This window comes from Chanodichthys erythropterus, chromosome 12 (assembly GCF_024489055.1).
Source record: "Chanodichthys erythropterus isolate Z2021 chromosome 12, ASM2448905v1, whole genome shotgun sequence".
NCBI lineage: Eukaryota > Metazoa > Chordata > Actinopteri > Cypriniformes > Xenocyprididae > Chanodichthys > Chanodichthys erythropterus.
The window spans coordinates 5,186,713-5,200,612 of NC_090232.1; the positions used below are offsets into that span (position 1 = coordinate 5,186,713).

General features: G+C 39.5%; 1 protein-coding gene across 4 annotated transcripts in view; it reads left to right on the forward strand.

Annotated features, from left to right (window-relative positions):
- The window catches only part of fn1b (fibronectin 1b), a 27,118-nt gene continuing 13,218 nt past the window's right edge, over nucleotides 1–13,900 (forward strand). For all 4 annotated transcript variants that reach the window (XM_067404610.1, XM_067404607.1, XM_067404609.1 and 1 more), the window contains exons 1-19: nucleotides 1–315; nucleotides 470–595; nucleotides 825–962; nucleotides 1,074–1,205; nucleotides 2,164–2,301; nucleotides 3,341–3,502; nucleotides 3,917–4,114; nucleotides 4,586–4,768; nucleotides 5,003–5,179; nucleotides 5,890–6,042; nucleotides 6,170–6,298; nucleotides 6,547–6,687; nucleotides 8,761–8,873; nucleotides 9,610–9,778; nucleotides 9,899–10,075; nucleotides 10,746–10,874; nucleotides 11,236–11,325; nucleotides 11,448–11,642; nucleotides 13,502–13,780. In XM_067404610.1, coding sequence (XP_067260711.1) covers nucleotides 156–315; nucleotides 470–595; nucleotides 825–962; nucleotides 1,074–1,205; nucleotides 2,164–2,301; nucleotides 3,341–3,502; nucleotides 3,917–4,114; nucleotides 4,586–4,768; nucleotides 5,003–5,179; nucleotides 5,890–6,042; nucleotides 6,170–6,298; nucleotides 6,547–6,687; nucleotides 8,761–8,873; nucleotides 9,610–9,778; nucleotides 9,899–10,075; nucleotides 10,746–10,874; nucleotides 11,236–11,325; nucleotides 11,448–11,642; nucleotides 13,502–13,780 — 2,989 coding nt within the window. In that variant the 5' untranslated portion in view covers nucleotides 1–155. The remainder of the gene's footprint in view (nucleotides 316–469; nucleotides 596–824; nucleotides 963–1,073; nucleotides 1,206–2,163; nucleotides 2,302–3,340; nucleotides 3,503–3,916; nucleotides 4,115–4,585; nucleotides 4,769–5,002; nucleotides 5,180–5,889; nucleotides 6,043–6,169; nucleotides 6,299–6,546; nucleotides 6,688–8,760; nucleotides 8,874–9,609; nucleotides 9,779–9,898; nucleotides 10,076–10,745; nucleotides 10,875–11,235; nucleotides 11,326–11,447; nucleotides 11,643–13,501; nucleotides 13,781–13,900) is intronic.

Genomic DNA, 13,900 nt, shown 5'->3' on the forward strand with positions numbered 1-13,900 from the left:
AGGTTCAGTACAGTCAGGGGAAGGCAGCTGAAAAACAAACGTGCGCAAAGATAATCAGCCTCCGCGAACCTTTCCGCGCCTTCCTCTTCAGTGCGCAACAGAAAATACTGCACATTGACACACACAAACAATACTGTTCTCCTTAACGGGTGAAAATGACCCGTATCTCAGTAAAGAAGCTTCTGCTCCTGCTGTGCATCGGGGGATCTGTCCACTGTATGCCAAAATCTGCAGGGAAAAGTAAAAGACATACGCAGCAACAAATCAGTCTGGACCCGGTCTACGAGGAAGCCAGGAGTTTAGCCATCCATGAAAGTAAGTTCATAATCTTATTTATTTGAAGAAAAAAAAAAAAACTAATCTAACAAACCTTTCTAGGGCAAAAATCAGGCATCTGTACAAGAAAAAGTTGACTACATAGGTGTTGTATATAGGAATATATACGCTAATTTTGTATTTTTAACTTTAGATGGATGCAACGACAACGGTCGGTTTTATAGGATGAACGATAACTGGGAGCGCCCGTACATGGATAGCACTCTCATCTGCACTTGTGAGGGGGCTTCAGGGGTCAAGTGTAAATCCAAACCTGCAGGTGACAGTTTTTATGATTAAGACTCTTTCATTCTGAACTTTAATACATTAAGGTTAGCCTACATTACGTTTTTTCCTAATGCTTTTCTGTGACTGCGCATTCCGCGCAATTACGCTCGGCGCTGAACGATTTGTTTGGTCATTTTCTGTGTAATAATTAAGTAATACATTTGTATTATTTTGTAAATCAAGTTATATGTCGTTTATATGCAAATTTCTGGCACCTGTAGCTGAGGAGACGTGCTATGACAAATTCAATGCACGGTCCTACCGAGTCGGAGAGACCTACGAGCGACCGAAGGATAGCATGATATGGGACTGTACCTGCATTGGGTCCGGCAAAGGCAAAATTAGCTGCACCATCGCAAGTAAGTCCAATAAAATAAAAGTATGAACTGTACATTGAAAAAACGCTCGCATTAAAGTGTTTCTTTTTTCACGTAATTCTACTAAACTGATCCTTTTTTTTTTCTGTACAGATCGCTGCCATGAAGGAGGTAATTCATACCGAATCGGGGACACCTGGACACGACCCCACGACACTGGAGACTACATGCTTGAATGTGTGTGTCTTGGCAATGGAAAGGGAGAGTGGACCTGTAAACCAGTTGGTGAGACAATGTTTACCAGTGCATTTGTCTTTGCAAACAGTTTGCAGACTAATGGGTATTCCTGTAATTCTGGATAAATGTTTAAGCTGTTTGCTCTAAAAACTAATTCAGGGGACCTTTAGTCATTACTTAAATACATATATATATAGTTTTTAAATAAAAAATCAAGCTCTGAAATACTGTTAGACTTTTTACTTGTAATTGTTATTTTATTGAGCTTGGATGACACACAAATTATGCCTATTGGTTCGATATACTATCATGACCTGTCATAGTTTAACATTTTAATTTAATGAAAAATGTATGTAATTTTAAGTTCTGTTAATGTAAAATACAATCTGATGACGTGTAAACGTGTTTCATTGTTTTGAGTTGTGTGAACACTTCTTTTAATTTAGACGAACTTAAGTGAAACTGGGCTGGGATTTTTATTTCCCATCATGCTTTGCCCATGGCACTTGAAAGGGAGAGTAAATGCTAAAATTAAGTGTTATATGATGTTTTTTTGCACAAGATTAATAGTAAGGGAGATTTAGCAGTAATTAGTGTTTTGTTATGCTAATTTAGAAGAGTTTCTGTTAATGTGGGTTTTTAGAGATTTACCATCATGGTGACAAGTGGTGCTTGGTAAGTTCACTTAGAAATGTGTTTTATTGTGTCCAAAAAGCATCTTCACCTTACTTAAAACATTATGTTGGATCAACTCAAAATATTGCTTTGAATGAATGTAATTCTCCTAATATTTTTTTGAACCAATGTTTTATTTTTTAGAGTGTGTAAAGAAGGGATTAAGGCATGATGTATAGGCAATGACTTGTGGATTTAGTTATTATTTGTTTGTTTGCTGCTTTGTTTATATGTTGCTTGGTTGATTGTGACTGTTTTCGGAAATTTGGCATACTAGCATGCCACACCCGAGTGGTAAGAACAAGATGCTAAATTTACTGTATCTTCACAGCGGAGCGTTGCTATGATGACTCACTAGGATCTTCATATGTGGTTGGTCAGACATGGCAAAAACCCTATCAAGGATGGATGATAGTGGACTGCACCTGTTTGGGGGAGGGCAACGGACGCATCACCTGCACATCCAGAAGTAAGAGTCTGCTTTCAACATTGCATGTGTAACCGGTCCTACTCGACCTGCTCTGAGCAGGACTCAAACAAGCGTGTCCGGCATGGGAGGCAGGCACGCTAACAAGGACACTAAAGACCACAGCCTCTAGCGTACCCCTTGAGATTAGGGGAGTGAGGTTCACATGCACAGCTCTCACTAGCTTGCTTCTGTTACACTCACTATCCTAAACCTCACTCCCATATGGGTCACGGCACCAAGTATAACCCCTCAGATCCTACTCGCCCCGCTCTGTGCGGGTCTCAAACCGTGGTCACCGGTGTGGGAGGTAGGTGCACTAACAAGGATGCTAAAGACCGCAGTCTCTAGTGTCAATCACTAGTGTGCCTCTTGAGGCCAGGGGAGTGAGGTTTACATGCAAAGCTCTTACTAGCTTGCTTCCATTGCGTATCTTCAACATCAGTTAAAAAAAAAAAAAGAAATTGAAATTTGTGAGAGATTTTCTAAAAACACCTCTTTGTTGTGTTTGTTGCTTAGTAGACGCCTACTTGTTTCTAAGGTCCTGTTTTTTTTCTCTCCAAAGCGCACATTTTTCCCATTCACACATTTTCCCCATCCCATGTCCTTTCGTGACTTTGTAGTTATTTACATGACACACCCTTATAATTACCAATGAGCTCTGTGGAGCTGCAAGTTTCCTGTAGCTGGATGGGATTATGCACATGGAAAATTACAGCATGCACTAGTTTGCAGGGCTATTGAAGTTGAAGTCTTGCAGTGAAAGGAAGTGGTGTGGCTGAAGAATCACTATTAGGATTTTGGCTTCCTTCACCTGTTCTGCTTGGAAAGTGTCGGAAAACACTTCATCATGGGTCATAAATAAAGACCTACTGAAGTGTGATGGTGTGAAAGTGTTTCCTAAACAAGCTTGTGCCAAGCATGACGATCGGAAGAGAAAGGGTGGGATGAATAGATATGAATGTTTCTTAGTAAAGAGGCTTCTCCATGTTTGTTATGTTCCACTTACCACTTACTACATGTCTTGCACTGTCTTTTCCAGACCGCTGTAATGACCAGGACACCAAAACCTCATACCGTATTGGTGAGACCTGGACCAAAATTGACCCCAATGGAAACACCCTGCAGTGTCTTTGCACAGGCAACGGTCGTGGAGAATGGAAGTGTGATAGACATGCTGCTTCCCATGCAACACCTGCCATTGGTAAGTGTGCAAAATCTGCTGTCAGATAGTAATAATTAATTCATTTCAATAGGATCATAGAATCATATTTCCCATGATCTCAATGGGACTGATCCAACATTTTCCAATAGGAACCCAGTAGCACTTTATTTTACAATCCTGTTCCCCATGAACATACTATGTAATTATTATAGTACTTACAATAACTGGGTAATAACTAGGTACTGACCCTGAACCTAACCGTAACCCATGTAGTTACCTTATATTACCCAGTACTTTCTTAGGTAAGTACACTGTAAGTACATGTAAGTGCTCTTATTTTAAAATACAGTGCAACAAGGAACCCTTTAGAATTTTTATTCCCACAAGGCAATTTATTAATTATTTTTTTTGCCAATAGCTTAAACTGCTTGTCTCTGTTGTCTTTGTGACTAGGTTCTGGCTCTTCCGTGCCTCATAGAGTTTCAACAGTGATGAACCAAGTCAACATCCTGCCTGAACTTCTTGAGGAGGGTAACTGTAAAACCGATTCAGGTGTGTCCTACTTCAATGGCATGAGCTGGATCAGAACTCAGGGCAGCAAGGAGATGCTGTGCACTTGTGTTGGAGGAGGAATCAGCTGCGAGGAGCAAGGTGATGTTTAAATTCGGGATATTTTCTACATTTAGTGTGTTATATAGTTCTTAGAACTTAACGTGCATGTTTACTTTACAACCTTGTTGAAACTTGGAGGTCATGTGACCAAGTCCTTTCTCACCCATTTCTATTTCTATGGATAAAATGGCAAAAACATTTACTTTTGTGCATCTGGCATACACTTCATCCAAAGTGACTAACTAAGCAATTAATTTGCATATTACCAGTTAGTGCATTCTCTGGGAATCGTTCCAATGACCTTGGCATTGCTAGGGCTGTGCTCTACTCTTTGAGCTATAGGGAAAAGGCCTAAAACAAACTGTTTTGGACAACCCATTGACCCTCATTCTGTACCCATTGACACATACTGATTATATCCCAAAAAGTTGGGGAATGAGTATTGAATTTTTTTAAATATTGGTGAGACATTTCTAATGATTGATGTTATCCTCTCTTTAATTTACGCAGATGGACAGTCCCAGGTTTATGGTGGCAACTCTGATGGGCAGCCATGTGTGTTCCCCTTTGTTTTTATTGGGAACACCTACTACTCATGCATTTCTGAGGGCCGAACCGATGGGCAGCTATGGTGCAGTACCACCTCTGACTATGACAGTGATGGCATGTACTCATTCTGTACTGGAAAAAACCGTAAGTACATTTCAGAGCCTCTTTCTTCATGTTCCCTGTAGAGTAGACCATCTTAAACCAGCAGAAATGTCTATACTTGTCCATACTTGGTTTGGACCACCCTATCCACATTGCATGGTCTTTCTAGTAAAGCTGGTTGACTAAGATAAAACATTGAGGCAGGCATGACTAGTAAAGTAATAGGTTAAGGTTTCACTCTTGGTTTGTCTGATTGTTCTTTCTTTGGTCTTTCAGAGCTTGTGACGACCCGAGGAGGAAACTCTAATGGCGCTCTGTGCCAGTTCCCCTTCAAGTATAATGGACGCAACTACACCGACTGTACATCTGACGGCCGTCGTGATGGGATGAAGTGGTGTGGTACCACTACTGACTATGATGGAGAGCGGAAATACGGATTCTGTCCCATGGCTGGTGAGCACGTTTAATCGATTTAGATCAGCTTTTATCCTTTTCAAAGTTGTTAAGTTTTACTAAGCAGTTCCCCCACAGCAGGATTGGCTTTGTTTGCATTATTTCCTCTAGGGGTAACAGTACTATTCCTACACTCTCAAAATTACTATGCAAGCAATATGCATGCTAATAAGCAACTAGTTAATAGTGAGAATTGGACCCTAAACTACAGTTACCAAAATTTCAAACTGAAGATTTCAGCATATAGCTACATAAAGATCATAAAGAGTGTGCCAGTAGGAGTATAACTGTGGGTAGTTATCTGTTTAAATTTACTGGCTCTTTTTAATGCATTCAGCTTAAGTCAGGTTTTATAGACAGTAATAGCTTTTTTGGCCTTAATTGGTCATTTATGTGCTTGGGCCATGACAATCAGTGGCCTGCAAATGAGTTCTGGAGCTGTATTTAAGAGCCATTAAGGGAGTTGGATTTTTTAAGACCATGTAATGTGTACTGATTTGTGGCTCCGCTGACTGGATCTGTGGGGTCCGCCCTTGTCAGGGTTTTAAGCCTGGCTGCACTCCAGACCAGACATAATTCCTGGCTTTGTTCCAGGGAGAATGAGATCAGAATGGACATCGAACATTACATGCAGTCAGAAAAGGCATCCTGGTTGTAATTTTTTTTTTTTTTAATGCAATCATAAATTGCCTTTCCTCATTTTAATCTAGCTCATGAGGAAGTCTGCACTGTGAATGATGTCATGTACCGTGTGGGTGACGAGTGGGACAAGCGCCATGACACACTTGGTCACATGATGCGCTGCACGTGCCAGGGCAATGGACGCGGGGAGTGGAACTGCATTTCCCACACTCAGCTCAAAGGTCATTAGATGTTACCAAATACACTGTCTTACAAATATGCTGGTGATTTTTGAAACACAAAAATGACAATAGACATCATGAAATATAATAAATCATAAAGTTCTTAAAAAATTCTTGCCTTTTTCAGACCAGTGCATTGTGAATGGACAGACATATGACGTGAACGAGACCTTTGAGAAGCGTCATGACCAGGGCTACATGATGAACTGCACATGCTTTGGCCAAGGCCGTGGACGCTGGAGATGTGATGCCATCGGTAAGTAGGCATTTGCTAATTTTGTTGCTGTGTTCAGCCTTTTGTTCTGTTTTCTTTTTCTAACCTTTTTCTCAAAATGTTAGAACTTCCCTTTATACGTTCAAAGTACTTTACAACATGAATAGTCCGTGTTTCCTTCAATTCAAATTGAACAGACTCATTCTAAACAATAGTTTTTAGTCAGAGTTGTAATGAAAGAAAGACTATTTTTACTTTGTCTACACAAACCATTTATTCTTTTCCTCTAGACCAGTGCCAGGAACCTGAGACCAAGGTGTTCTACCAGATTGGCCAGACATGGAACAAGGTCATCCAAGGCGTCCCGTATAGATGTTCCTGCTATGGTAATGGAATTGGAGAACTGTCCTGTGAGCCTCTGCAGTCTACTGGTAAGACATTGCATAGCTTAAGCAGGCATTCATAAAAGCTTAAATAAAACAATGTAGATAAATTCAAAGGCAAGAAGCCATACTGTTGATGCCAGCAGTCTATTGGAATAAAGTGGTGGGGACTGTGGTGCTTTTTAGGGGGGGAAACTAGGGATGCAGCTTTAAATATTCACTGTGCTATTAAATTAAAGATAAAATATGAAAGTAAAAGTAGATCCTATTTTAATAAGCATATTTGGGCATGAAAATAACTGAAAGAAATATCTATTTGGCTAAGCCATCTAATTTGATCCATATGCTTTTGGTTTCTCTGCCCAATATTTTTAATAATTCAAAATGCAATGAAAATACATGTATTGGAAAAAGTGGTATTGGTGCATCCCTAAGGTAAACCTGATGAAACCTAAATCTAAATATAAAAACCTAAATTTTATCATGATTATAACTTAAAATTATTGTAACTCCTTATATAATATTCAAGCACTTTTATGATGGTTTCATGTAATTTGTGTACTCCATTCATGGGAGTGGAATATTTAATCTAAATATATAAATGGAAAGCATTTATAAATCAGGCCTGTCTGGTCAGTGCAAATGTATTTTGTGCAGCATGTATGAATTAAATTGTCAAGAAAGATGGACTGGAGATGCTCTTTCTTTGTGTTGTGAGCCTGATCTTATTTAGTGGCTTTCAAAAAGTGGTGAAGAAGTGGGGGCATGAGCCACCCCCAAATTACAAGCAACAGTCACTTTCCCGCACTTACCCTCCTTTGACTTGACTAATACTTGATTATGTATGTTTGTTTTTCTTTTAAAAGCCTCAAATGGTACCACTAAAAGAGCTGTTGGCCATTGTTTACCAAACAACAACCTCTTTGAAATTCTGCAGATGTAGATCAACCTCCATTTAACCTCTCAACAGGGGAAACGTTAACCATTTGAAGTTAGGCAGATAGAACAGATGTTTATGCCATTTTTCTCTGTGGAACACAAAAGATGTTTAGCAGAATGTCTAGGCTGCTATTTAAAAAAAAAAAAAAAAAGCATTTAAGTAACTAGGGCTTTCAACCTCCAGAAAGTACCATAAATGTAGTCCATATGATTTGTCCACTACATTACTGTATATTTCACATCTTCTGAAGCCAAATGACATCTTTGTGCTAGAAACGGACCTAAATTTTAGTTGTTATTCATTGAAAATCCTGCCTTTGATCAACGTTTGATCAGAGTTTTATTTTAGTCTGTGGTTATGGCAAACTTGTGCAAAATACCAAATGTGATTTTCAAACAGCATTTATAGCTTTCAATACCATGGTTTAATGTTCAGTTGCGATTCTTTGCAACCAAATGGCCTGTAGGAGTAGCAATAAGTAATGTAAGACAGGTTGCCGTTTGTTAGCAATTGGCCTTTTTGAGAAAAGTGTGAGCTGTATTTTTACGACCTTCACAGAACCAAAAAAGAACAGCCGCACTATGTACTCAGACCATCTGTAAATGATTGTCTTTAACACTGTATGTTGACGGTTGTGCTTTTGAAGGGCCACTGTGAATGTGTATCTGGGTTACCATCTTCCCATTTTTGTATAACTTTGGTTTTGACACCACAAAGGCTGATGTATTTAGTGCCAGAGGTGAAGGGGGACATCAGAATTGTTCAAAATGACCTCACCGCCTTGAATTGCATGCAGCTGTTAACCAAACTGTCAAGGCCTAGGGATAATAAAGGGTAAAGTGGGTGCAGAATGTTATGGCCAGGTGTGATTTTTAACACAGCACCCATGCAATCGTCCTCTGGACTGTTTAACACCCATCACTTGACAAACTGGGGTAATTGTGTTCCATTTTCAAACATCTGGCCAGACAAAAGATTTGATTGCTTTATCCAAACGTAATATGAAACAGACTGTTTTCAAAGTCTTGTCTCTTTTGTTTTCCTTTCCTTCACTGTGAATTAATCACCTGTATTGTCTCATATGTCATTAAATACAACTGCAGAGTAAATGGTCTTTACAATATGAAACTAGCAAATCAGTTAGTTAATAATCATTATTTGTTTATCCTCCTCCTCAAAAGCTCCTGTTCGGGTCATCATCACAGAAGCTGGAAATCAGCCGAATTCCCATCCCATCCAATGGAATGCTCCCCCATCTGCCCACATTACGCAATATATCCTCAAGTGGAGAGTCGTAAGTCTTTTTGTTTTCTCATTTTCAGATCTGGAATTTTATGGTGATATGGTCTTAGTGACAGTTTATGTCAGAAGATTCCAACTGCATTGATTTTAATCCAGATTCCTGGAACGAGAGACATTTTGTCCGTTCAGAGAATGTTTGTGTACCTCCGTCAGCAAGGGATGATCACCTATACTAAAAGTGCATGATGAGATTTCATCACACACAAACAAGCCACAGTCCTTGAACTTAAAAACACACATTTACTCTTCAAACTCACAATGAATCATGGACTTCAGTGGAAAGTTGCAAAATTGTGGATATTTTCTTTTTTTTTTTCCCCAGGGCGTAGGAAATTTAAAATCCAAAGATTTGTCAGAGCTGTTTCAAGGCCTGTAAATAAAGCACAATCTAATGCACCCTTTTCACATTTTTGGGATTCTCAGAAAGTCAAATGAAACTTCTATAGCAGTGAATGTGAGACAACAGCAAATGAAATGTTTGCATTCCCATCTGTTCAAATAGCAAAAGGAAAAAAATCCACTATAGTGTTTCCACAAAAATAGAGATTGATTATGGCAGTAAGAAGAAAGGTGTCAAATTTACCATCACTCCCTCAGCCGTTGTATTAGAAACACCCTCGTGCAGTATTAACTTAATGCCAAAGTAATATAGCACAACGTATATTCTTATAAATGTACAATCTTTTGTTTAGATTTTTTTTTAAGTGTGTAACATTTTCCTTTCACAGAAAAATACACGCACACCCTGGAGGGAGGCAACCATTCCTGGCCACATCAACTCCTACACCATTTCAGGGCTTAAACCGGGCTTGACCTATGAGGGTCAACTGATCAGTATTCTGCGCTATGGACCTAGAGAGGTCACACGCTTTGACTTCACCACTACCTATGGCTCTCGTATGTAGATTTGTAAATTTTATTATCTTCAGATCTTTTTTATTGCTATAGGAATTTCAAAAACCTTGCTATTGAAACAAAACATAAAAACTTCATTCAACATCATTCCCCATTTTGCAGTGGCTAAAGCAGAGGGTGAGACCACCCAGCCCGCACCTGTGGTTGACACCTCAGAGTCCGTTACTGAAATCACCTCCAGCAGCTTCGTCATCTCCTGGGTATCAGCATCCGACACAGTGTCTGGATTTAGAGTGGCATATGAACTCTCGGAGGAAGGATCCCGGTCACGTGTGATTGGTGAGTATAGTTGGAGACATGCCACTAGTTAAAAAAAAGAACAGAAATATTAATGCCCAACATGACGGTTGTGGGAAGGAAAGCTATTGCATGATCTTAAAGGGATAGTTCACCCCAAAATGAAAATTATCCCAGGATTTAGTCACCCTCAAGCCATCCTAGGTGTATATGACTTTCTTATCTCAGACGAGCACATTCAGAGTTATATTAGAAAATATCCTGGCTCTTCTAAGCTTTAAAATGGTAGTGAATGGGGCTCATGATTTTGAAGCCCAAAAAAGTGCATCCACATCATAAAAGTAATCCATACGGCTCCAGGTTAATAAAGGCCTTCTGAAGCGAAGCGATGGGTTTTTGTTAGAAAAATATCCATATTTACAACTATAAACTATAATAACCAGCTTCCAGCAAACATCTCTACGCAAGTTGACTTACGGCGGAAGCGTGACCTCTGATGACTAATGACACTCCTCACTCTAGAATGCCCATGAACATTGGCTGGACCAACATCCAACTCAAAAATAATTTTTTTTAGCCTGATATGAACTAAAGGAGCTAAATTTATGATACTATTCCTGTCCTTACAAATTTGTATTATCTGTTACTGTATATTACTGGGAATCAACCAATCAACTCTTTTATTAATTACTTTTTTCCCCCCATTACACAGACCTCCCAAGAACAGCTACATCAGTGAACATCCAAAATCTTTTGCCTGGCCGTAGGTACAATGTCAAAGTTTTTGAAGTCAGTCCAGAAGGAGATACAAATATCATCCTGACAACAACTCAGACCACTGGTAAGATGACCATCACTGTGTATAGGAACCATAATTAACTTTTTGAGACAATTAAACAGCCATGAATATTTCAAGCAGGCATGAAACAGTATTGTGCATTATTTAATTAAAAAAAATATATATATTGTTTAGGTGTTTTTCACATTGCATTTGCAGAGCAAACAGCAAAGTTCATTACTGATGTGATTTTGTTGCTCGAATTTGGTTTGATGCTAAGAAAGTATTGTCACGTGAAAAAGACAACAAAAACTTTTCAGTTGTTTGAAACAATTTTTATACATTTACCAATTTACCACCCAACCACTAGAGGGGAGTCATCAGATTGTATCGCACATTAAATTAACCATCTGTCTATTCACAGCACCTGATGCTCCAACCAATCATGAGGTCTCAAATGTCCAGGAGACGTCCATCGTGATAAGATGGTCCAAACCCCAAGCACCTATAACTGGTGAGCAAATTTGTGTACCAACATTTGTGAATTAAGATTGAATTCTAAAGTTGCATTTTTAGTATGTCTGCTGATAATGTACAGGAATGTAGAATCAACCGTTTTTTCATGAATGTGCGCAGGCTATCGTGTGGTCTACACACCCTCAGTCGAGGGCAGCAGTACTGAGCTCATCCTCCCTGAGACTCAAACGTTTGTGACATTGAGTGACCTTCGACCTGGCTTGTCATACAATGTCAGTATTTACTCAGTGGAAGACAACATGGAGAGTGAACCTTTGGTGCTACAGGTCAGCACCTCTGGAGAGCAACAGCCTGGTAAGAGTTCATAAGATCCTTTTTTGGGATTCTCTTTTATTGGAAAGATATAGTAGAAAGTGACAGGAAATGATCTGGAGACAGAGGAGAACTTGTTGAGACATGTTGCAGGCTGCACCTCCGGTTTTTATAGCTTTTTGCTGCCCTTCTTGTTTTCAGTTAGTTTAACATTCATATTTTTACCTCTGATTGTGTCAAAATGTTTTATACACACTCCTAGCAGGCCCTGTTCTAGAATCAAATCACTGAGGGTGCTTCTGAAATTACTGAAGGTGCTCTAGTAAAGTGCAGAAGTAGGCTGAGCAATGGCTCCACCATAGAAGATTAGCAAGATTATTTACAAGTCATAACTACCAATAATTGGAATAGAATTTCAAAAATATTTAGCTATAAACATTTTTCTATTAATCTATTAGTCTGCCTTTATATTGCTTTAATGCGTTACTATTTCAACATGTCATATTTCTGTCCCATGCAGAGTGAATGCTAAATTTATATGTAGAAACTTTTGAAACTTTGCAGCATGCAATTGGCTGTCTGTCCTCTTAACAGCATAACAAAGCAATAGTTTCATTCAATGGATTATATAGGCTGCAGCCTCGAAAGCAAGCCAAGACTGCTCAATTTACAGCCACTAAAACGCTGTCACTCTGTCAGTTCATCGCGATCTCACAAAGTTATGTTATAATCAATGAAGCTGCCAACAAGGCACAATAAATATCTTACATCATGTCTACACTTTGTTTGTTAATGAGAGGTTTCACGAGCCTGCAAAAACTCAGCACTGAATGATAACTCTGGCGTTTTGAGTGGTAAGTGGAGTAAACACCTCTGATTGGCCATTGCGTTCAAGAGATCAACAGCTATGTATTAGATTGGCTACACTGTTCACCGCTGCAAAAACACGTTGCAAACAGATACATTTGATGTTCTCCAGAGTGCAAACACAAATATGCACTGAAGTGTTTCGCCAACATATTATTACAGTATCAAATAAGGGTGCACTTGCTTGTGTTTGAGGGTGCTTAGCACCCTCGTAGAACCGGACTGACTCCTAGTAGGCTATTTTATGTCTGCATTTGAGTTCAAAGTACTTTATTTACTCAATTCACTGAGCTAGTGAAAGTACTCAAGTTTCTCACTCACGTGTAAAGATGACTGCCAGTTCTCTGCCTCCTCACGCTGAGAGCTGACTCTAACAAATGACTGAGCTGGGAGATTTAGTTCTTAGTCAGAGCCAAAACAACTTTATAAGGATGAACTGGGAAGTTTTGAGTGTGTCTTTCTGTTCTCGTCTTGCCAGTTGACGTCTTTTTAGCAAACACACACTTCCTTATGAGAACTGTGAAAAGTCTTTTCTTTCTTGTGGGATCTTGTTTTTCTTTTGAAGCTAATAGAGTACTCTATACTCTTTTTGAACTCCAAGAAAGCATGCATTGATTACCTTGCTGAAAAATCCAGCATAAACTAGCATGTATGGTCTATGCTGGTTTATGCTGGTTTGAGCTGGTATAGTGCTGGTCTAGCTGGTGGATCAACATAGTCATGCTGTTCTCAAGCAAAACTAAGCTGGTGTACTGTAGCTGGTCCACCAGCGCTCCTGCTTCCCATGCTGGGCACCAGCAATGGAGCAACTTTTCAGCAGGGGATACAGACATTCCCAATTAAATAAATATTTAGTGGTACTTGTGAAACTAATCATCACTATATTTTTTGTTATACTTATGGTTAGGATTTAAACAGACACCTAATCCTAGCTTTCCCAAAGTAACTCTTGTGTTTACATTACTGATCATTCATACCTTTCCTTGTAATAGAGCACTGAAAGATTGCCATTTTGCTTTCCACCTCATTAACAGAGGAGGTCCAAGCTCCCACAGACCTGCAGTTTTATGAAGTTACCGATGTCAAGATCACCATCACCTGGACTGGTCCTCCTAATGAGGTCTCAGGATACCGCGTGACCTTTGCACCTGTAAGCACAGACGGACGGACCCAGAGACCCCTTCAGCTTCCTGTGACACAAAATGCTTACGCTGAGCTCACGCACTTGCATCCTGGCACACTCTACCGCTTCCATATTTATGCAGTCAATGGAGGAGTGGAGAGTGAACCTTTGGTTGGGGAGCAATCTACAAGTGAGTGACATTCATAACTTTCTCTTTGAGCTGTTCGTTTTTTAAAGTGCAACTAACTAAAGATGCTAAATCTGCATTGCATGTCACTGCTGAAATCCACCCGCATTTGGCGGGTGCTAA